This window comes from Alligator mississippiensis, chromosome 4 (genome assembly GCF_030867095.1).
Source record: "Alligator mississippiensis isolate rAllMis1 chromosome 4, rAllMis1, whole genome shotgun sequence".
Lineage (NCBI taxonomy): Eukaryota > Metazoa > Chordata > Crocodylia > Alligatoridae > Alligator > Alligator mississippiensis.
The window spans coordinates 163077948-163101336 of record NC_081827.1 but is presented as its reverse complement, the minus strand read 5'-3'; the positions used below and the strand labels follow the sequence as shown (position 1 = coordinate 163101336).

General features: G+C 49.9%; 2 protein-coding genes and 1 long non-coding RNA gene across 3 annotated transcripts in view; 2 read left to right on the top strand and 1 right to left on the bottom strand.

Moving 5' to 3' along the window:
• Positions 1 to 4653: 4653 nt before the first annotated feature.
• On the top strand, positions 4654 to 17495 carry FKBP10 (FKBP prolyl isomerase 10). The gene is made up of 10 exons (XM_006264546.4): positions 4654 to 4990; positions 7608 to 7753; positions 9629 to 9818; positions 10081 to 10226; positions 11230 to 11419; positions 12993 to 13138; positions 13633 to 13822; positions 14241 to 14383; positions 14590 to 14753; positions 15504 to 17495. The coding sequence occupies exons 1-10, from the start codon at positions 4797 to 4799 to the stop codon at positions 15687 to 15689; spliced, it is 1695 nt and encodes a 564-aa protein (XP_006264608.1). The 5' UTR covers positions 4654 to 4796; the 3' UTR covers positions 15690 to 17495.
• An 891-nt stretch (positions 17496 to 18386) lies between these two features.
• The window catches only part of NT5C3B (5'-nucleotidase, cytosolic IIIB), a 13003-nt gene continuing 8000 nt past the window's right edge, over positions 18387 to 23389 (bottom strand). The window contains exons 7-9 of the mRNA XM_006264547.4: positions 22787 to 22949; positions 21341 to 21541; positions 18387 to 20826 (exon numbers count right to left, since the gene is read on the bottom strand). Coding sequence (XP_006264609.1) covers positions 20716 to 20826; positions 21341 to 21541; positions 22787 to 22949 — 475 coding nt within the window. The 3' untranslated portion in view covers positions 18387 to 20715. The remainder of the gene's footprint in view (positions 20827 to 21340; positions 21542 to 22786; positions 22950 to 23389) is intronic.
• The window catches only part of LOC132250330 (uncharacterized), a 5144-nt gene continuing 4702 nt past the window's right edge, over positions 22948 to 23389 (top strand). Inside the window, exon 1 of the long non-coding RNA XR_009462001.1 lies at positions 22948 to 23041. This is a non-coding gene — a long non-coding RNA (uncharacterized LOC132250330). The remainder of the gene's footprint in view (positions 23042 to 23389) is intronic.

The following is a 23389-nucleotide window of genomic DNA, read 5'->3' as shown; positions in this document are numbered from 1 at the left end:
ATATTGAATGAAATAGTTTGAATGTTTGTAACGGTTGCCCATTAGCCAGTTTCAGGAAGAAGATAAGATTTATCTCCTTATCTAAGTCATTGTTTTTGGACTACGTGCAAAAGGTCCTGACTTTGTTTAAAGTCTTAATTTAAATTTTATCTTTAGAAGTCTTTTACAAGAAGAGCAAATATCCTGAGTTCCAAGAGATCAAACCCTAGAGCCTTTTGGCCAGATTGGTCCCAGAGTAAGTGAAATGATTAACAAAAGAAACTAATTACTAAGCAAAAGAATCTGTTGAGTAAGATCCGAGCCCAAATTTGGGGGTAATGACAGGTTTGAGTAGGAGGAGCCCATTGACGGCAGCTCACTCAATAAAAACTGTAATTTACTGTCCCAATTTGGAGGTGACTTCACTTGCAGAACAACGAAGGAAGAATCGCAAGTGTAAGCCGGATCAGATTGATCACCTGAACCAACCTCTCCGTGAACACGAATCTCTTAGTTCATGCTGAAGCTGCAGAGCGCCCGAAAGGGACTGAAGGAAGGGGACTTAGTCCTATCAGTATTGAGGCCAGCTCATTGAATTGTATTGCTGAGGTGAGCCCATTGAACCGTACTACTGAGGCCAACCCATTAAATTGTACTACTGAGGAATTAAACCATTTTTTGGTATTTGGCTTCTCGGAATTCTAGGATTGTAAGTATATTATGAAAATAATAGTATTGATTCAAATTTAACTTTTAGTTGTAATTGTAGTTGTTTTTGTAATACTAATTCTTATAGTATTGTTTGGGAAGGAAGTGCATTCGGAGCATTGTTTCTGATATATGTAATTATTGTGTTCTTAATGTTTGTGGTGTTTCTTAAAGCTAAGCAGTGTTATATGCATAGCAAAGAATTTTAAAATAAAATTGTGTTGTATGAATTAAGTGTGTAATCATTGTGAAATCGTGCAATCAGCTAACTACTCCCCCAGCCAGTGCATCAAAACGAATCAGTAAATTGTGTGGGATTTTCTCTATTCCATAACCCACTAGAGACAGTGGGAAGCAACACGTGACACTACTGCACAGGAATCTCAGGCTACTGCGCAGTTAGGGTCACGAAAAAGCCATTTGGCAATGCTACGTACTGCACAGTAACTCTGGTTACTGCGCAGTCATTCAGTATTGGTTTATACGAGTACTAAATGACTGCACAGTAACAACTGCACAGTCAGTATCTCATGTAGGCCACCGACAGACAGATAGCAAGAGCTTTCATGAACTGAACTTCACTTCTGAGCCTCACCTCGCAAAGGCCTATTATGCTATACATCTGCCTTGGTTAGTCCATTAGGTGCTAAGCCTACCCCACCTTCACACAAATCCACACACACTCCTTATGCTGGACTTCTCATGACTGGAAGGGAAAAAACCTTGTAGATTTGTTGCTCCATGCCCTCTTCTTCATCCTACCCTACGATAGTCTTACACTACCCTGCAGTCCTCTACTTGGCTTCAGACTAACGCAGCTAACCACACCTCTCCACACCATATTCAGTCCCAGCTCCTCTTGAGAGTGTTCCCCAAGGGGCAGCACTCCATGAAAGGGCTTTGGCTCTGTGTTGCAGACAGACAGATATATATCTGAGCTTCAGTTCATAAATGCTTGATCTATCTATCTATCTGTCTATCTATCAATCTATCTTATCTATGCATGCTTTGGTCAGTCCACTAGGTGCTAATCTACTCTGCCTTCTTCTAATTCACTTCAGACTAACACGCTACGTCCCTCCACACCATATTCAATCCTTGCACCTGCTACAAGCATTCCCCAGGGAGCAGCACTCCACAAAAGGGCCCTGGTTCTGCCAGCCTCATTAATTGAAGTTCACTTCTGAGCTTCACTTCACAAAAGCCTAGCAATATATCTGCCTTGGTTAGTTGTCCATTGGGTGCTAAATCTACCCTGCCTTCTACCTGGCTTCAGATTAACAAGTTAACTATGTTCCTCTACATCATATTCAGTCCCAACTCTTGCTGGGAGTATTTCCCAAGGAGCAGCACTCCACAAAAGGGCTTGACTGTGTGTGCCAGAGGGGCCAGCCCTGGGGCACCAGCACCAGAAGAAAGGAGGAGGCATGAAGCAGCAAATCTACTGGGTCTTTGCCATCCGCTCACGGGAAACCCAACTCCTTCCCTCATAATATGTGTATGTGGAGGGCAGTTCAGCCCTGTGTGGGACCCTTGGCGCTGCTGCTGATGTTGCAGGAAGCTCTGCGGTCTCCAGATCCAAGCTCTCAGGGTCAGTGCTGGAGTGGCTAATTTTGTGCTGAAATACCATTAAAGGAGCTGCTGCAGTTTTCAACAATGGGGTAGGAGCAGCATCCTCAAATGGGGATAAATCTGGTCACTTAGGGTGCCATTTGCCCCCTGCAGAGTGATTACAAGCTATATACATCATTCTGCTCCTATTCTGAGGGCATTAGGGAGACCTCAGCTCTGTGCTGTCTGCCTCAGGGTGAATGTTACCCCTAGAGCACAATGGATGTCATGGCATTAGGCACGAGGTCTCACAGGATCAGGCCCTCAGCCCCAAGGATATCGGTCCCATGGTTGCTTCTCTCAGCTGAAGGATAGCAAACAGGCACCCTGGTAAAGGCCTTCATGCAGACTGATGAAGCTTATGGGGGAGGAATTTCCTTTTCTTCACCACAAGCAAGAATTGCTGCTCCTCTTAGATAAATCTGAGCAGTGGCAGAGGCTTGCTTCGTATCCCCTGAAGGAAAATGATTTGCTCTCAATTCTATACTAAAGACATTTGAGTAGATTCAAACTTGAAAGTCTGCTAAGTCCCCAGGCGAACAAAAGGGCATGTGAAGTCCCAAACCACCTCCAGCAGCTCAGGCTAAGGCATGGATTTCAGCTCCTTCTGTACATCAGCCTGGGACAGGCATTAGTTGAGCTAAGGAAAAAGCCTCATCTACATCAGGCCTTTCTCTCTAATACTGTCCACTCTGGATGCCACCAGTTTACTAAATAACACTGAGGGCCCTGGTGTAGATGAAGTGAGACAGGCCCTGGCATTTTAACCACCATCTATTGTAGAGTGGGGGAATAGGATGGGTCCTGTTGCAGCCATTGTGGCAGAGGCTTTATAGACAGGTGTGAAGGTCTTTTCCCCAAAGATCTTACAATCTGCATATATTGTTGATGGGCTGTAAAGGACTGGGGGATCACTCATGCTTCATAAGCTCACATTAGAGGAGCTGGACACAAACATTGCTGGGAGAATGACCTGCAAGACCCTTTCCAAACCACTGAAAAGAGGCCATGTTCCCCATCACCAGAAGAGACTGATCAGTAACATGTTTCTCTCGTAAGTGGGATCCTCACCAGCAGTGATCGTGCCGCATAATATGAGGCCAAGAATCCATCAACTTTGCTAACAGAGAGGTCTCGCTGGCTGAGGGGATGAGTGATAGCTCATCATAGGCCTGTGGCCTGTGTCAGGATGAAGAAGGTCTTATCTCAGTTCCCACTGAAGATGCATCTCACCCTCTCAATCAGTCGATGCGGACTGGCTCCTTTGCTGGTGAGCTCATCAGAAGGGGCATGAACTTGGCTATAAAAACCATTTTCTCTTCAACTAGGGAATGCTGCTCTGTTAGTATTTTGGCAGGATTAGGGTCAAGGGAAACACAGGCAGCTATGCCTGTTAGCAGCTACTTCTCCCACATCTGTACTTTCAGGCATATGTATTTTGTATACATCATTAGAGTGCATTCACCATGGATACTGCCATTTGCAGATGGGTTTGTAGAAAGCACAGGTGCATGCAACAGGCAAATGTACTGCAAGCTTGAGCTGCCTCCTAACAGGGGGTGATGAGACTAAAGTTAACATGCAATGGTGGGGGTATTCTAATGCAAACACCATGACCGAATGTGGAAGAAACTTTCAGGCTACATAACACTACTGGCATGGAGTGCTACCCATGCATGGGGGAACTAAGCATTAACTAGGCTACAGACTGAGCAACAGTATGCAGGGCTGGATCCAGAAGGGATGCAGTGCCATAACTGTACCCCTCTTTTGGCTCAGACTATGTACCCATTTTTGGACTCAAATTTGAACATGATGAGAGGACATGTGAAGAACACTAGATGATGCAACATCTATAAATAGAAATCACTCCAACACTTCCAAATTATTGTTTGCACTTTGTAAAATTGTTAATCAGCAGCTCTAAATTCTAATTAATAATTATCTATCTATTGTAGTTATCATTCCTGGCTCCTAACCTTTGTTTAGCAAAACTAACATTCAAGCAACAAAATGGAATAAATTTGAGCTCAAAGCAAGAGGCCTGAAAACCTAGATGACGGCACTAGGACCCAGCCTAAAACTGGCTGCTGGATGGGATAGGACCTCTTGTTGTACAAACTTGCAGTAAAATAGTCTGCTTCAGCGTTTTCCTTTTCAGAAATAATTGCCAAAAAAAATCCCTACATGGAACTTTTAAACACTGGTTTTTTTTTGCCTTCCTGAATCCCAACGTGCTGAGGAAAATTGCTAGGGCTTCGCTTCATGAAAAGAATTTTTAAGAATCCTTGCAAAAAGACTGAAGACAGCTAAATGACCTCAGCAGCCTCAAGCCCACTTTACACGTTTGCAAAATTCCTGGCGAGTTTCGGGGGTGGGAATCAATGAGGCAGGAAGGCGAATCTCCGGCCCTCTGAGAAGGCACCACCCAGCCCTCTTGCAGCCTCTCACATCTGCCGCTGCAGCTTCTTTCCTCTCAGCAACAGGCTCCAAGCAACATGTCCTTGGGCAGCCTCATCTTTCTCATGAGCCTGCTAAGGGCTTTTGGCCTGGGGGACCCGGGTCCTTTAGAAGACGTGGTGATAGACAGATATTACATCCCTAAAATCTGCTTGCGAGAAGTCCAGATGGGGGATTTCATTCGCTACCACTACAATGGGACCTTTAAAGATGGCAAAAAGTTTGACTCCAGGTATAGACCTCTGTTCTTTATCAAACTGCATGCAAATTCCTGTCCCTGGAACTCGATCCCTTTTCTTGTTGCAGCAACACAGGAAGCCGGCTGCAAAGCCCCCTCTGAGCCCCTTCTCTCTGCAAAGATGGTTGTATGCAACTTTCCATGAGCCTCCCTCAGTTGTGTTCAGCCCCAGCTTGTGTGTCAGGGAGTGCATTAGCATGCTCTCTATTCTAATCTCTTGCACGCTTTGTTTCCTTCACCTGCATTTGCATGCTATGAATTTTATTCACACCTTCTGCAAGGGCAGCGCCAGGATCTCAGAACAGTTCTGCCTGCAGGGTAGATTCAAGGGGCTGACATCTGCTTTGAAAGAGCTCAGGCAGTTTCTGAGGTCTCCATGCTCCCCTCCACTCCACCAGCTTTACACCAGGGTAACAACTCCAGAGAAGTCAGAGTTGTTACAGGAGTGGGAAATCAGGCCCAAGATCCCAAGCTCTGATAGGCCAGGAGCAAGGGCTGGCATAGGATGCTGAACATGCCACAGGACCAGATCCTCGTTTGTATACGTGTCATTCTGGTGGATCCATGAATCCAGAAGCCACTGTGCTGATTCCCAAGGGAACAGAATCAAATCCTTTTGCAGTAGTCTCTCAGGCGAGTTGTTCACCAGCCATTGTCTTCTGTATTTTAGGTCAGTTTCATTTCATTTTGCAGAGATTAAAATACCTGGCTGTGCAGCTGCTCATACAGAGGGGTCAATCCCACAGACCCCATTCACACGAGGACTGTCTCTTGGGGCAGTCCTGGGGCAATCAGTGAAACTTCTATGATAGGGAGCAAAAAAGTTTGTATTTTGGATTGTGTTGCAAAAACAAAGGGGGAGACTAAAGCATGTTGAGCCCTCATCACTTTAGAGCTTGGTTGCTTGTCCAAGTAAGTGTTCCCTTTTCCTGTTGGTTTAATTCTGCCGAGGCTCACACACCAATCCTCCCTGTGCTCATGGCAGTGCAAAGCAGGGCTTCCAACAATGCCATCTCTCCAGTGACTTAAGGGGAAATACTCCTGATTTACACCAAAGGTAGAATGAGCCTTGCTACACAGGCCTGGCGCAAGCAAAGACAAACCCCTTCCATGCAAAAAATCAGGCCCAGTTGAGTGCAGCAACCACTGCTTTCCAGGCATGTTTTCAAAGGCTCTAATAAAACCCTCAAGGGATTCTGCTCCAGTTTAAATATTGAAATGTGCCTCCTTGTCGCCAAAAGCATGAACAAGAAGTACAGTAAATCAGCCATGCAGCTGCCACTGCTGCAGTTACAAGTAGTAAAAATACATGCGGGTCTAGGGAATTCTCTGCTAAAACAATTTTTTGTCTTGATGGCTGCAGTGTGCTTTGGGAGAGAACGTTAGCTGCCCATTAAGCAATGCAAAGGATTGCAGTTAATTTGTAAATTCCCAAATTGCCCTCTTACAATGGGTTTTAAGAAAGAGATTAATCTGCAGGTTAAACAGGAGACTCCCGTGTTGTGTTCGGGTTTTTCTTCTCCCTCTATTCTGAGCATGGCATATTTTAAATTATTTGGAAGCAGCAGGAAGTCAGGCAGCTCAGTAGCCTCCAAGCCAATCCTTCTTTTTGGAGTTTGTTTGAGATGGAGGTATCGGTACATCCAGTCCCAGCTTAAACATCACCGCTGGCCCCTGCAAAAATAAAGAGGTCTGATCGTACACTGTTACCAAGTCTCCAAGCATGTTCAAAATGCAGGGTTGAACCTACCGATTCTTACTAGCATCAAGGAAGTCCCTGCAAGACTTCCTTGTAGGCTTGGCTTTTGCTGCAGAAGAAATCTGCCAGGCAGAGAATAGGGGGAGGGGAGGGGTGCTCATCTCCTGTCCAATGTCCCATATGTGCAGTGCTTCCCTCCTCCTATTCCAGGGCAGTGCTGTCAGGCATGATCTTCAGTGCATTATGAGATACCATTTGGCCCATCCTTAGCCTGTCATTTCACAACTAACTGCTTTCACCACAGAGATGTGCAGGGATAGCTGAAATGTAGGGGGCTGAGCAATGGGACCTTGGTCTTGACTCTGCTGCCAGCTCACTGAGAGACTTACCTGAACTGGCATTTGCAGAAACAGCTTCTGATGTTGGGTGCTTGTACTAAGCTACCTGGATGTTGATCCTCTTGACATCCCCCTTGGCTGGGATGGGCACTGAGCTGGACTAGGACCCAAAATCAGAGGAGTCTTTTGAAAATGCTGATTCGTCAACGAACCTTGAAATGTGGCTATAATCATGTTTAATAACCAGTAACTGATTAGTGTTTGGCTCATAGTTGCTAAGGTCAGGTGGGCCCATTGTAATCCACTACTCTGACCAAATGATACAGTGGTTACCCCAGGAGAGCAGGCAGTATTGGGTCATTCTTTGCTAGATGGGTATTTTCCAGCAACAGAAAACAGGGTTTGTATTATATCCAGCAGTAGAAACACTGGCTGAGAGCTCTGTTGTTGGAGTCCAGCATGGGGATGTGATGAAACAGCAGGCCAGACTTATATGGGTTCTGACCTTGTCTGCTTTGAAGCACCCTAGATACAGCCCAGGTGCCTTGACGCATCTATCTCCATTCATCCCCAGCTATGACAGAGGCGCCACTGTGGCCGGCGTGGTGGGAGTTGGGCGGCTGATCACCGGCATGGACCGAGGCCTCCAAGGGATGTGCGTAAACGAGAGACGGCACCTGATCGTCCCTCCTCATTTGGGTTACGGCAGCTTAGGAGTCGGTAAGTGGGCCCACATCTTAACCACCACCCAGTAGCCCTGCATGGCTACCCTCACACCGGCAGAGCTCTGGGAGTACTTTTGGTGTGGGCAAGAGAGGGTGTCCCTCCTATCAGCCCCTTGGGAGCCCACACAACAGTAAAATGAACAAGGCGATTGTGGGGCCACCTTGCCTCCCACATCACAGATGAAGGCTAAATCCTGCTCGGTTTTCACGTGGACATTAGGGCCAAGAGCAAGAGTGGGTTGCCCCATGATACCCTCCACACACCCTCAATCCACTTCCATCTGCAGTACTAAGGACCTGTGTGCCTAGAGCCTTCTTTGAAGTCAGCAGGCTCTGCAGTACTTAGGACCTCCATAGGCTGTTTTCCCTTTGGGGTGGGCTGTTCTCCTTACAAGGTGGGCATGCTTCTGCCACTGGTGCATGCACCAGAGACCCAGGACTGGACCCTTTGCTGGGGAATACATCGCACTGTAGTAACCATTGTCCAGTCCCAGCTTCCTCCTTCCCTGAGCAGCTGAGCTGTCCCTGCAGGCTTCACGGCCAACTCAGCATGAACCACATGCAGACCATCTGCAGCTGTGACCACAAGGATAATGAAAGGCTCCCAGTCCTGGAGCCCCTGCCAGACCCAGCTCTGGTGCATTCAGCCATCTCAGGGTGAGGCCAGTCTTGCATTTCCTTCTCTTGCTAAACCAGACAGCAACAGGGTCTGCTTATTCCAACTACTGAGATTCCCTCCCCCAAGGTGAGTTTATAATAATGAGTATAACACCCAAAAGAGGATGGGAGGAGCAATTCCAAGGTCTCAGCCAATAAAGAACACATGAAAAAAAGAGCAACAGGCTGGTGGAAGCATCTAGCCCAGGTACTCCAGGATTCCTTGTCCCAGAGCACAGCCCATACATGACTTGGGCTGGAGAGGCCTAGGGGCTCTTGCAATGGGAAATAATTTTGAAGATGTTTTATCTCATCCCTCAGCCACACAAGGTCATTACAGACCCACAAGCAGGACAGACAGGAGCATCATGTCTAGGCAGAATTCACTGAGGATATGAATGATTCGCTTCCTCTTTTTCTCGGCACATCCAGTTGGATGCGAGTTTTTCATAGATGCCAAACATCTGCTACATTCACCTCCAAAGCTAGATGCATTTTGGTGCCAAACAAAGCCATCTCACCTTATGTTGGGTATGACTAAGCCTAATAAACATTCAGAACCTGACATGAAAGGTGCTAGAAAAGGGCTAATTGCTGTTTATTCCCTACTGGTAAATCATCATCAGCATATTGAATAGTAGATCACTGTTTTGCTGTGATGTGGCACATATTCCTTGAAATGCAAAAAACAGCAGAAAAAGGTGAGGGATCCAGTAGAAGTGATTCTGTACTCACCAGGACTGCACAGGTTCCCCATACAGGCACTCTCTGTTCCACTTGGATGGAGGTGGGTGGAGGAAGGGGTTGCTGCAGTTGGTTCAGTTGCAGAGAAAATCCAGATGTTTTGTGCATCCATCACCTGATGTACGCTAGTCAAGGTCATTCCTTGTTAAAGTCCAAGTGATCCTACTTGAGATCTGAACCTGGGCAACCTCCAGCACTGAATGGTTCAGTTTCCAGGTCCCAGTTGCTCTTTTCAAAGTTGAAATAGAGATTCCCTGAGTCTACTCTAGACCAGGCAACAGTGGGGGACAGAGACCTTCCTTCTCCCACTTGTGCGGTGACGATAGGAAAAGCGTGTATCCAACAGTAGCTGAGGGCAGGGATCCTGGGTGTGGGTGTCCTGGCTCTGCAAACAAGCCCTACCAGTCACTGTGGGGCAAGGTCCCATGTCCCACTGGGCTGACCCATTCTCCTCTGTCATTCCCCACAGCCGGGCTGATTCCTCCTGACACCACCTTGTATTTCGATGTCATCATGCTGGACATCTGGAATAAAGATGACAAGCTGCAGATCGACACCTTGTACAAGCCAGAGCATTGTAACCGCACCGTGGAGGACTCAGACTTTGTGCGGTACCACTACAATGGCACTCTCCTGGATGGCACCCCTTTTGACTCCAGGTACAGGACACCAGGCTAGGATGGTGCTGGGGAACAGTGGTGGTGAACTGCTGGCTGCCTGCCTTGAAGATCAACCTGCGTCAGTGCGGGAAGCAGGTGGCTCCAGGGGCCAAACTTTCTCACACCAATATCCATCACTCTCAATTAACTCTGTGGCCCCTTGTGCTTGGGACACCTGTGCTGAACTAGTAGGGTTGTTGGGGGCTGCCTATCCCCCAGGGCCCTTCCTCTTGTCTCTTTCCTGTTCTCTCCCCTTTTCCAGCTATGGCAAGGAAGGCACATACGACACCTACGTGGGAACAGGCTGGCTGATCAAAGGCATGGACCAGGGCCTGCTGGGGATGTGTGCTGGGGAAAAGAGGAGGATCACCATCCCCCCATTCCTGGCCTATGGGGAGAAGGGCTATGGTGAGTGGGAAGTCATCCCTTGACCCATGTGGCAGAGCCCCCTGCCAGCTCCACTGAGCATCACAAGGAGAGGATTGCAGGCACTAGTGCCCTGCTAGTACATGGTGCAGCCACCAAGATGTCCTTTCTGGAGCAGCCAGGCTGGGGGCTGTTGGCCTGACAGAAATGGGCAGGAGAGGGACAGGTCCCATCAATCACAGCAGGTACCAACCCATCCCTGCTTCCAGCATGTCCCAATAGAAAGGTCTGATGAGGTTGAGATGAGGCTCCCAGCCTGAGTCAGGCAAGTGAGAGCATTACATAGGCCCAGCCTGGGGATCACCAGGACAGAGGTACCACTGGGAAGAGAACAGAGAAATGGAGTGAGGACTGGAGGGGACTCAAGGAGTCAGTAATAGGTGGGGAAGCCCTGAAGAGGCTCTTGCCTCAGATCTTGGGTAGACTTCTGGTGCTGCCCATTGTGACATAAGCTGTAGGGAAGATTGGTGTTGACACCAGAAATGACATCAAGTCTGACCCTTTACCTGGGACAGAGCTCACTGCCTCCTGAATTTGGGCAGGCAGAAAGAACAGGCCCAGGCCAGCAACCAGGGCCTGAGCTACCTGAAGGCAAGGGAAGTGGGTAGATGGGATCCTTCTCAATAGTATTATTCCATCCTGTCTATTGATAGCACTGCCTGTGTGGTGGTGATCGGGGAGCCCAGCCCAGTGCCCATAGAAGGTGCACAGCACAAATGTGGCCACCTGTTGCCACCAGCACAACACCGTGGCATATGCAGAGCTCTAGTCCAAGCGTGCTGTGCTGTATCACAAGCTGAACAGAAAGAGCGAGCACTGCACATCAGGGGACCCCCTTCTGTACAGAACATGAGGAGTAGCTACCTGTATGCAGCCACCTAGCAGGCTGCAGCTCTGTCCAAGGCCCCTACCTGGTTCCATCCCTTCAGTTTTCCTGGGGACTAGTTCTGTGTGAGGCTGAGACTCTTGGCTAATCCCCCACCAGGCACAGTGATCCCACCCCAGGCCTCATTGGTGTTCGATGTGCTGCTAGTGGACCTGCACAATCCGAAGGATGGTATCGCCCTGGAGCACCTGGAGGTGCCAGAGTCCTGCAGGCGCAAGACTGTGACTGGGGACTTCATCCGCTATCACTATAATGGCACTCTGATGGATGGGACCCTCTTTGACTCCAGGTACTGGGTAGGGGGCAACAGGGTCTCCACACCAGCATGCTTTGTGTCTGGGATCCCTTGTACTGTCTCTGTGCTGTGGCCGGCTCAACAGAGGTTCTTGCCACATGGCTCCTGGAATCCTTTGCACTGGTCTCAAGGGCAACCAGCATGGTGGTTTTTTGGCTGCCCCTGCTTTCTGGGGAAGAAGTGGCTGGTTGGATCCTCTTGGGTAACAGAAAATTCAGACTGAGAATGGAGCAGGTGCCTGACCCCCATTATAGTCAGCCCCAAGCTAAAGGGAGCACTGACCTCGGGTCAGGATCTCAGCCAACAAACATGGTACCACTGGGTGCTCTGACTGCCCAGCACAGTGGGAGTCTCTCACCAGCTCTTGAAGCTGGTTCATCCAAGTGTTGTGCTGCACACAGCATCCTCACCAGACTGGCCCTGTATGCGGGCTCTGCCATGCAGAGACAGTCTGTGGCCCTGATCCAGCCACAGAGCCAGCATGGGGCCACATGTAGCATATGAGGCCGGGGTCAATGTATGCTGCTGGCAGTGTGTGGAGTCCATCCGAGACCTGCAGACTGAATCTTTGATCCCCCTGTTTTACATGGTTACCAGCTGTTTCCAAAGGGAACCCTGCACCTCCTTCCTTCCCAGAGACATGCAGGTGTGTGGGGGGCCCTTAGTCTTGGTTGCTGTGGGCCAGGTACTGCTGAAGAATGGAGGGGCCAGGTACCCTCCCACCTCCCATCTCAATGAGTCATGGATAGTATTCCCCATTCACATTGGACATGTCTACACAAGATGTTTACTGTGCAGTAGACTAAATAGCTGCACAGTAAACATCTCAGCATCTACATGTACGTCCCCATTAGGCTGAAGTAAACTAATTTACTCTACAGCAGGATAGTACTTGAAAATACAAGTACTATCCTGCTGTGGAGTAAAAAAAACCCTCAGCAGCACACATGTAGACACTGCCCCAGCTGGCTAGGGTACAAAGGTGCTTCAGTGCAGGAGTTACCTGCTGGCCAGCCCCATGCTGAAGCACCCTTGTGCCCTACCAGCTCCTCCGCAGCACATTGAGCCAGGGGGAGCAGGCCCCAGTTGGAAGGCTGACCCCTCAGCTCCCCTGCCAGCTGGGGCTGCTCCAACCTGGCTCAACATGCTGCAGTCCCAGGCATGTGTTCAAACGGCATGTTTGGGAGCAATAAACTCCAGAGTTTATTGCGCATGTAGAGATACCCAGTGAGAATGTAGAGGTAGGTGTTTAGGACTGGCTGGAGTCTGCCCTCCCATGGCCATGAGATTGGGACATTTCCAAATGTGGGTCATTCACCTACAGGGGGCATGAGAGGCCCCTTGACTTTTTAGCCCTTATAAATGGATTCAAATTCAGAGCACAGCCCTGCACCACTGTGTGGCCAGACAGACACATTCTGAAGTGGAGAGGCCCTGAGCTTGATTAGGGTTCTGGCAGGTCAAAAGCACTGGCAGAGCTTGAGGAATAGGGATGTGGGTTGGGGTCAGGGCAAATAAGTGTGGGTCTAGAGACTCCTGTGACCTGAAGCTGCTGTTCTTGCTGCAGTTACTCCCGTAACCACACCTACGACACCTACATCGGGAAGGGCTACATCATCCCTGGCATGGACCAGGGCCTGCAGGGTGTCTGCGTTGGAGAGAAGAGGAGGATCATCATCCCCCCACACCTGGCATATGGGGAGAATGGAGCAGGTAGGGAGGGGGCCCCCTGGGGCAGGAGAATGCCAGGACTGGGGAAGGGTCAATGTGTGACCCCCCTCCTTGTTGCCTGGACCCCACACATCCCCTCACCAGTCCCACTATCTCTGAGAGCAGAGCAGGAACTTGCACCCTGGGCCAGTTGGAGGAGTGAAGAACCAAGCTGGGTGATGCCCTGGAGAAGAAGTGAGGGGCTTGCTGTACCCTCCATTGTCAGGATCTGAGGCAGCACAAAGGGACCACAAAGTGAAATGGAGCAGAGGGGAACTCTGATGGGGAGATGGAGGGGAATGCATTTCCCCACGGGAGAGGAGGGAGGCCTCACACTGGGACTCCTAGAAGAACTCTGGTGAGCAGGGTATTAGAAAGCAATCCTGCCCTGTTCCCTGGGGGCAGAGCTAGGAGAAACTTCCCACAGCCCCAACCTTGTTGGTCCTCCTGAGTACTTCCCCCAGCTCTTCATGAGCCTCCTTCCACTTCTCCTCCAGGTGACAAGATCCCTGGCTCAGCTGTCCTTGTATTTGACATCCATGTCATCGACTTCCACAACCCCGAGGACCCAGTGGAGATTGAGACCCTCTTCCGGCCTGAGGACTGCAATGTCACAAGCCAGGACAGGGACTTCATCCGCTACCACTACAACTGTTCCCTGATGGATGGCACCAAGCTCTTCTCTTCGTGAGTTACCTCTCTCACAGGCTCCAGGGGACACCCCGAGGGCAGCCTGAACCACTCTCTCTTTGCAGTCCCCCTTTTGTTTCCAAATTGCAGCCACCTGAGCTGCTGCTGGGGGATCATGCCGACTGCCATGGCACCAATGACAGTAGGCTTGTTAGCTCTACACAGCTAAGCAGGATGGGGTTGGGTGAGGATCTGGACGGACATCCACAAGTTGCACAGGAGGTGGCAGCAGGACTGGAGGGTTCTGAGGGTATCGTTCCTTTAGATTCGGGTAAAACCTGGCAGGCAGAAACAGCGCTTATTCAGCTCACCAGTACAAGAGAGGCCTTTACAACCAGGAAGCAGATCCCTGCACACAGAGATGTTTATAGGTTGGATTGGGTCTGAGGCCTGATGTTTTCATTGTCTCCTGCAGCCATGACTATGACAGCCCTCAGGAAGTGACCCTGGGAGCCAACAAAGTGATTGAAGGGCTGAACAGAGGCCTCCTGAATATGTGTGTAGGGGAGAAGCGAGTGATCATCATACCCCCACACCTGGGACACGGAGAAAATGGAGGTGAGGGGCATTGTGGGGGGGAAGAGGGAAGGGGCACAGGCCTGTGAACTGGGATCTTATTGTAGCAAGCTAGGGTCTTACTTGGCCCCTGTGACCTGTGATGTCCTGGCTGACCCCTACCCAGTGTAATACTCAGAAGCTTATTCTTATACTTCCTGCCCCAGTGGGCAGAGAATCAGACTCCACATGTGCCTTTTACTTTTCAGCCCGGGGGGTGCCAGGCAGTGCTGTGCTCCGGTTTGAAGTGGAGCTGATGTCCCGGGAGGACGGAGTCCCAGAAGGCTACCTATTTATCTGGCATGAGGACCCACCAGAGAACCTGTATGAGGAAATGGACTTGAACAAGGATGGTGAAATCCTACCTGAGGAGGTACAGGGGGGGAAAAAAGGGGGCAGGGGAAGGCCACCACAGAGGGACCTAGGGATGTTGGAGTCCATTTAGCTCTGACTCAGAGTTGAGGCTTTCCAAAGGGGGGGGGACAGAATGAGGCTGCAAAGGTACCCAGTTGGTATTCAGTACCTACATTTGGTCCTCAGCACTGTTGCAAAGTGACAGTGTTTGTTGGGGCTGATAGCTGTGAAGCTGGTAGCAAAAGGGGTCTGTCGCAAGCCAGCCCAGCAAGCCTGCCAGCCAAACACAAAAGCCACAACCTGGAAAGGGCTATTATGTGCCATGTAGCAAGGCATTTGTGCCACCAGGCATGCCAGGGAAGTCACAGCCCAGGCCAAGAAGGACAACAGCTTGGATTGTGCCTGGCTGCAGCCTGGAAAGGCAGGGGGCTGCAAGTCCCTGCCAGTCTGCCCTGCCCTGCACCAAAAGCCTGCAGCTCTGATTTGTATTTGCAAAGCCTCCATGTGGTCTTTGAAGACAGAACCAACAAGTGCATTGGAGCCCAGGGGACCAGGAGAGCAAAACTCCTGCATGCTAGCTCTACCAACAGTAGTGTGCAAAGGCCAGACCTGCCCGGCCATTGCTCTCCACCCCAGAGCTGGCTGCATGAGAACTTAACCGCACTCCGCCACTTGGAGCTTGCTAAGACCCCTTTGTGCCCAGGGGCAGAGGACAAGACCAAAGTGATAGTTACAACATAGCAAATTGTTCTCACCTCTCCCTGTGCAGTTCATCACCTTCATCAAGACCCAGATAGCAGATGGAAAGGGCCGTCTCATGCCTAGCTCAGACCCGGAGAAAGTCATCGCTGACATGTTTCAGAACCAGGACCGGAATCAGGATGGGAAAATTACTGCTGACGAACTGAAGCTGAAGACAGATGAGGATCAGGAGAGAGTCCATGAGGAGCTCTGAGGGGCAGCTGGTGCCTCTGCTTCTGCCAACAGAGACAGAACCTCCTTCCCCTCTCCCCTTGGCGCAGGCTGCTTCCCCTCCCAACCAAGCCTGCATCCAGGCAAGCTAGCCCAGGAAGTGCGGGTCCAGACCCTCTGAAGATCAAGGTTCTCTCTGGGCATTTGTAATTTTTTTTTACTATTTAAGCGAGTTTTATTTGAGGAGTCTCAAACAGACCAGCAGAGGGAACACACGCATGCATGAGGAATATATACATTAAGTAAGCAACCAGAGGTTCCCACATTTTCCGGTTCTTTATTCCTTCACTGTACCAACAGGCTAGGTCCAGCCACAACCTCTGCTCTAGGCTCTCCCCCACAGCCTATGCCCTAGGCTGCAGGAGAGCTATGGGGCAGCTCATCCCTGGCCCCTGCTTCTCCACAGCTCTTGCATCCTCTTGCTTTCAGGCCCAACCCAGGCCTTTTCTTTCCTTTTAGTGAGTGACTCTCCCTATCTTTGCACTCTCTGCTTGTCCCCTCTGAAGCCAGAGAAAAGCCCTTCCAGCCTGCTGTGCTAGGGCGGGGTGTCTCCAGGGCCCTACCGCTGTCAGGCTGGAGGGGAGAGGCCACATTCTCAGTGCTTGTGGCCACAGACTAGTTCTATGCCCAGAAATAGTGCTGGCTGCATCTCAGCATCTTAGCGTCCCACTACTTGTCTTAGTGCCACACATCCTCACTTCAGGTCCCTCTGGGGACAAGCAGTGGTGCTGGGACTCTTTGAACTTGGTAGCATCCCCCAGCTACTTCAGCTACCCCAATTTCAGAGCCAGGAGCTCGCATACAGTCAAGTTGCAAGCTAGACTGTGAAGTTATTACCCAAGGGCCCCCTCAGGCTAGCCCTGAGGACTTTTCACTACCACTCACCTAAGCCGTCTGATTCCTCCAGTGACACTGCTTGCGTGCTTCAAATTGCTGATCAGGGTATTCACTGCCAAGTGGGAAAGGCACTTACCAGCTTGCCTACTGGTTGTAGAGCATTGGCCAGTCAGAAGCTGCTTAGAAGTCCCAGTGCAGGGGGCCAGATGGAGACATATGCAAAACAGTCCCTTTGCTTCAGCTGGATTCTTCTTGCAGCACAAATCTAGTAGTCACTCCCAGCACCTTTCCGTTTCCTCCATAGCATAGTAACTTAGGGATTCGCCTCTGGCTGCAGCTTAGATTGTATGAAAAAGAAAAGCCAAGGCCATGATTTTCCAAACTGGTGTGTTCTGGGGCAGGGAGGGGGGAGGTTGGTTTTGGATGAGCAACTGGAGACCATAAAGGGACCTGGGTTTTTTTGGGGTTTTTTTCTGTGGGCAGATATTTGGCATTTCCAGAAAGTTGGGGATCTTTAAGGGGTCTTACAATGGGCCCCTGAAATCACTAGTCCTCAGAGCCCAAACTCTTATCCCTGGACTCCTCCCTAGAAGCGGGCTGATTTTTCAATCCATCTGAGCTTGCAGACAAATCCAATTGATGCCAAGAACTGAGATTCTTCAGCCCCCTGGGAAATCCACCAATTTCTATTTAGCTGCTCAATAGGATTCAGGAGCCCCAATGTGAGGCTCCCTGGTTTGCAAACAGTAGCCAGCCCCTCTCCCTGGCCTTTGCATCAGTTAAAAGGTTTGCAAACAAAGACTGTTGGGAGAGTCTTTGCGCCACCTGCTGGGCAAAGATCATGTATTTGATCTTTTATTAGAAGTGCAAGCTCTGTCCAAGATTAAAATAAAGTCCTCAATAGCAAGGTTTACTTTGCACCCAATAAAAGGATTCCATCTGGTTTCCAACACATCTGCTTGCTGTCCTGTTATTTTGGAGTGAAGTGTGGTTTGCACTTGTCTGGCTAGGGAGATGAAGAGAAACCACCTATCCATCCTAGCATTGGCTCTAGCAATGGGGGAAGTTCTGGAGATCTGGCTGGATAAACCTGCAGGCCAAGCTTCTGGCATCTGCAGTGCTGGCTGGGAAATGAATTAATCTGCACTGGGGGAATCACTGTGCTTCTGGTGCTTCTCCCAGCTCTGAAAGGAAGAGACTGCTTGGTTTTTAAGATGTCAGTGGATCTCTCTCTCAGCTGCACGTCAGCCTGGTTTTTGTGTGGGTTATCTCGCTGCCCACTCCTCCCCACCACACACAGCTGCCCTTGTAGTCCCTTGGGACAGCTAACTGGTACCTGCAGTTGCAGGGTTGCAGCTGTTGTAGTGTGGAAAGACGCTGGTCACCAGCAGTGAAATGAGAGGGGCCTGCTCACAGGTTCTGACTGCCCTGTGCAAGTTTCTTTGCATCATCCAGCTGACACCACCAGGACAGGACAGGGGGTGAGGCACAGCAAAGAGGTGCTCCAGTCCTTCAATGCTTCTGTTGCTATGGCAGTGTTGCCCCAAGTGACTGCAGCTGGAACACAGCCGCAACTGCAGGGGCTTTTACCCATGGTGCAGAGGCACCATGGTTTAGGGAGTCAGGAGGCACAGCTGTCCTCTTCAGCTCTGCCATGGGCTTCTTGAGACATCAGCCAAAGCACTTGATGCCCTCCTGCCTTGGCTTCGCAGCTCAGAAATGGGAATAACCAGCTCTCCTGCCTGTGCAAAGGGTTGCTGAGAAGTGCAGTTCCTTCCTGGGTCCTTTCCAGCAGCTGACCTTACAGCTTATGCAATGCACCCAGATGCATACAAACGACGTGTGCCTTTTTTATCCAACATATTTATTTTAAAACATGGAATAAAACCCACATCCAGCTGTGAAACAGAGAGCAGGGAGTGAGCCACATAACTGTGTGAGCCCAGGCCAGAATTTACAAGCAGATCAAAAAGTGACATTTCTGTTATCAAACAACACAGGGAAATAGGCTGTGAGCCCTCCACAGCAAAACAACCAGGAGACAAAGGGCACCACTGCTCCAGGGACAGGATTATTAACAATTAGCAGAGCTGACAAAATAAGGTTCCTTCCATCACAGTTGGGCAGATGAGGCAGCTTGGGGAAGAGATATAGAAGTCACTTCTTATGCAACTCAAGCTCCTGTATCTTCCAGACTAGTGTGGAAGGAGATGGAGTTTTAAAAGGTGAATGAAGGAGCTCTGAGAAAGGCTTTGACCCCAAACTGTTGCAGAACACATGCAAATAACAGCATGTCACAGCCACACTGACAAAAAACTACTTGTACCTTGGATGGTGCCATGCCTGGAGTTTAAGATTCTGGTTTCCCCATAAGAGTCAAATGCCAGTGAAGCCAGAGCTCACACCATAAGCTGGGCACCTATGAAGCCACCAGCATTCATGCCAAACCCCACACAGGGACAAGGTACCGATTCCTGACTGCAAACAGACTTTAGAAAGTATTTATAAAGGAAACTTCACACAAGTATAAATGCGCACATCTTCCAGGTCCCAGCTCTGTCCCTGGGCTGTTCTGTCTCAGAAGATAAGCATCACACGAGTCAGAGAATCCCCACTCAGTCACCTCTATTTCAATCCCATCCAGCTGTCACTCCCAAAGGGAATCCTGGAGAACAGGGTTGCAGAGGGTGTGGCTGGTTTTCTTTTATGTATGATCCATGGGAAATTTTACAAAAATAGAGGCTATTTATGACACACAATGTGCTGCTTTTAAAACCCAGCAGTTCTACTGGAACAGCTTGCCAAAACGCTTTGTAAAAACTAAACAAGACAACACAGTGATCGCTCCCTCCTCCTGCCCCACAGCCTTCAAACTGACTACCCCAGAGCCCTACAGCTGCATGGCAACCACTGCACACTGTACCCTACTGTTCATCACCTCAGACTCCGACCCCTTCAAGACAAACCCACTTCCTGGCAAATTAATTGCAGTTGCTGCAAGCCAAAGCCCAGCCTGAATGACTGGGGAAGCCTTGCATGAGCCATTTCCAAGTAGGATTCATTGCACACTTCAATCCAGTCCTCCTGCCACTTGGAAAGCCACTAAGCAAAACCCTCCTTCTCCCTAGTAACAGCTAAACCCAGGTCTCATCCCATGAGCAGGTCCCAGAGGCAGTCAAAGAGCAGGTACCCTGGAGACCATACAGTATCAGGACCACACAAACCCCTCACAAATTCTGGATTTCCATGTTCCAAGTTACAACCTTAAGGCCTCCTCCTATGCACATGCTATTGCTCACCTGTGGTCTAACACAGGTCCATCATGTCTTTTGCTCTTGCTCCAGGCTCGGTTTCTAATGCTGAGGGTCTGTATGCTCAGCCCTTCTGGTTTCCCAGGGTGCAGGAGGATCAGAGCAGTGCGCTCTAAATTAACTCATAGGCAGCATGTAACACCGGAAGGCAGCATTGCAAACAAACCCCCAAAATACTAGGGTAGAAGGAGCAGAGCACTGACCAGGGAGAGCATAGAGGAGCTGGCTTGGCTACAAGACAGCAGATCTAGAGGGTTTCCTCAGCAGATGACCATGCAGGCACTCACCCGTACCAGCAGACTGAAAGGCTGCAGTGCCACTGACCCACTTGATACAGCACAGCCTGGGTGCTTTGCAATTCGCATGCAACACACAACCAGAAAACCAAGAGTGAGGCAGCTGCTTTCCTACAAAGGGAGCTGATGCAGCAAAACCCAACAGGCCCAAACCAATGGAAGAAGGTTTGTCTTCAAGCCTGGGGCTCAGCAGAGATCCTACTTCTGTGTGCAGTTGCCAAGGGTGTCTCCACCCAACATCCAGTTTGCTTCAGAGCTTCTAGAACATCTATAGCCCTGGAGCTGTGTGGGTTTGGGGCTGCAGTTTTTGCAGTGGTGTGCAGAGATCAGGGGAGAGGGCAGTCTGGAGGAGCTCAGCCTCTAATTCCAGCATCAACAAAAGGAGCAGTTTGATAAAACTTGGTGATGGACACAACACAAGGCTGCCCAGGTGGGGGGAAGGGGCAGCTGCCAAGGGCATTGGGATGGATTCAAAATGGCATCAGAAAATCCCTGACTGAGCAATGGGGAAAGTGTCCCCAGGGGCCATCCTGAGAGGCCGGAGTTGGGATCCCAGGTCCCACGCTCAGGTTTCTATGAAGGTGTAGCGAAGGATGCCATTGACCACATCCAGCGTCTCATCTCTCTCCAGTACAATGTCATAAGACTCCAGGTACTTTCCTCGATGCTCCTCCACCTGCAGGAAGGGGATGGGGGTGAAGGGTTAGCTGCTGCAAATCAGCACATCCTGCCCCTACACCCAGATCAGAAGAGAAATACGGGCAGTGCTGGGAACAGGTACAAGATCAGCTGCCCTGGAGGAAGCAGGCAGGGGATGGACTCCACTGACTATCCCTAGGGCACAGAGCTTAAAGCAAGCTGTCCTTACAGTTTCCCAATGCAATCTCTCAGAGCTGCCATTGGGAATGACCTCCCTCTAGGAATCATGGGATCACTTATTCCATGGCTCAGTCAGCCCTTGCATCTCAGCTGAGGTGGCTAGGGAGGGCATCAGTGACTGTGATGGCTGATCCCATGAGGTGGACACCCACCCATCAAGAACTTGACTGAAGCCCATCAAACCTCTCTCATTCACTTCCAGCATTTCCCTGCACCGTGACACCTCACAGTTCCTCTACTGAACACCTGGGCCATGCCAGGGCTCACACTGGTAGAGTCTGCCTGTTTCCCAGGTCTGGGTCCCTGCTCACCTTATCATTCAGGAATCCAATCTTGAGGATGTTCTTCACGTTGGTGACGCCATCTGCCATGGTGAGGTCTCCCATGGAGTCTCCCAGCAGGATGATACTGGTCTTGGTGCTCAGCTGCTGGAAGTACTCTGTATTGTTTAGGACCGTGTTGTTCTTGTTGTAGGTGTGGATCAGTGGCCTTTTGAAACCTCTCAGGATGCCCTGGGCAGCACAGGACAAACAGATAGGCTAATCACTGGGTGTCTCAGGGCTGAAGGAATGAAAGGTCAACAGCAGCTTTCTCTAGGAGGGTAGCTGTCCGCCTACCACTGGGCCCTGCTTAAGAGCCACCCTTATATTCAGTGAAGGGCTGGACACAGGACCAGAACCCTTTGGCACTACTTTATGAACTAGCCAGAGGTGGCAGTGTCCCTTTCCCACCATGGCATTCTCAGGAATTGAGGGCCTATTTCTCAGCAACTCAGGCCCCTTTAGGCCTCCCTGGGTGCACAAAGGGCTGTAAGGTTGTGCAGAAACAGTCCTCTGGGAATGTCCTTTTGCAGGGCACCTTCCCCAGTTGGCAGAGAACAAAGTAAGGTTTGTGTACAGGGGTAGAACATAAATCCGTGGGAGCCTGGCTGTGGGGGCCCAGCACGGGGCTATTCTCTGCTTCTAGAGGACCACAGGAAGCAAAGAATAAATCTGAGCAGTCCTAGGGCCAGCCAGCCCAGCCCCAGAACTCACGGTTTAAAGCCATCTGACTCTCCCTTCTTCACTGCCCCTGTCTAGCCATAGGGCAAGAACAGAGTCACTGGCAATCAGACCCCAAACAACTAATGGCAGGAAAGAAAAGTGGCAGGTGGTCAAGACTAAGGCTTTGGTTTCATTAGGAAAACATGAGGCTATTACAAAGCTCACAGAGATTTCCCAGGTCTCAGCACGTTCCAGTGAAAGCAACCTGCTGTGCTGCTTTCCAGGGTTTCCAGGGGGTTGGAGGCCAGACAGGACCATGACCCCTGTTGTTTTGGACCTCAAACAGTATCCCTAGGCCAATGCCTGAACAGAGAACAGAGAGTAAAAGTAACTCAAAACAGAGGAAAGAACAGCAGCCCAGGTTCTTTGTATGTGAAATACAAGGGTGAAGGGTTACTTGTATCCTTTTTCCCTATCCTTGTCTGCCTGGCTTTTGGCAGTCGGGATTTTCTCTGATTGTCCATACAGAGAAGGAGAGGAATGGGAGAGGGGGTTACTGCAACACAAGTAATAAAGGATCGTTTTTAAGTGATCCTATGGTTAATAATTGAAAGGGCTGCCTTAGCAGCAGGGGATGACAATTCTAATGGAAAAAAATAGCTTTGGACCTAATGATGCCCCTTGCTAAATATTCTCCCCTCCCTGAACTCTGTGCCAAGGAATTGCTTTTCTCTGCAGAGTCCTGAAAGGTGAAAGGCAAGGAATGCAGCTCACATTGTCATCAAAGTCCATGTAGTTGGACACCACGTTGATGTTTGGGTGGAAAACATTGGCCTGGCGGATAATTTCTTCCAGGATATCGCCCACACCAGCCGAGAAGATGAACAGGGGCACATTGTTTTTATGAAGCTGATCAAAGAATTCATTGAATCCTTCCCTAAGGGAAGAAGGGGGAAAATGCATGGCATACAGTGTCACAGAAGCACCTTTCACCCCAGGGTCACCAGCAAACAGCAAGACTGCAATGTGGTAAGTGCTTTCCTCTCTGAGGCAGGGTCTTCTGCCATGTGCCCCAAGCCACAAGGGAGCTCCTTAACTTATGTGCCTCCCTATCAGGCCTTAGGTTTACCAATCCATTTTGCACTGTGGATGAAATCCAGTGCTGCTCTACAGGCCAAGATGAGGCCTCAGGTCTCCAGGGGTTAATCAGGGCATGGACCTTTTACTGATCCTCTGCACTAGGCTGAATTGTGCCCGCCAAAATCTTTTTCCTCACGGTACTCAAACTCCCTAAATCCTGTCCCATAAGGCACCAAGCTCCATTTAAAACCTGGGAAGAATGCTCTGCAGATGACTGCTCCCACAACTACTCCCAGC

What these genes read in the sequence shown, in the direction of transcription:
- FKBP10 (XM_006264546.4), top strand. Translation starts at nt 4,797, where the DNA reads ATGTCCTTGGGCAGCCTCATCTTTCTCATGAGCCTGCTAAGGGCTTTT. An exon ending in GGCACCCCTTTTGACTCCAG is followed by an intron (nt 9,819 to 10,080) that starts GTACAGGACACC and finishes CCCCTTTTCCAG; the next exon opens with CTATGGCAAGGAAGGCACAT. An exon ending in GGGACACGGAGAAAATGGAG is followed by an intron (nt 14,384 to 14,589) that starts GTGAGGGGCATT and finishes TTTACTTTTCAG; the next exon opens with CCCGGGGGGTGCCAGGCAGT.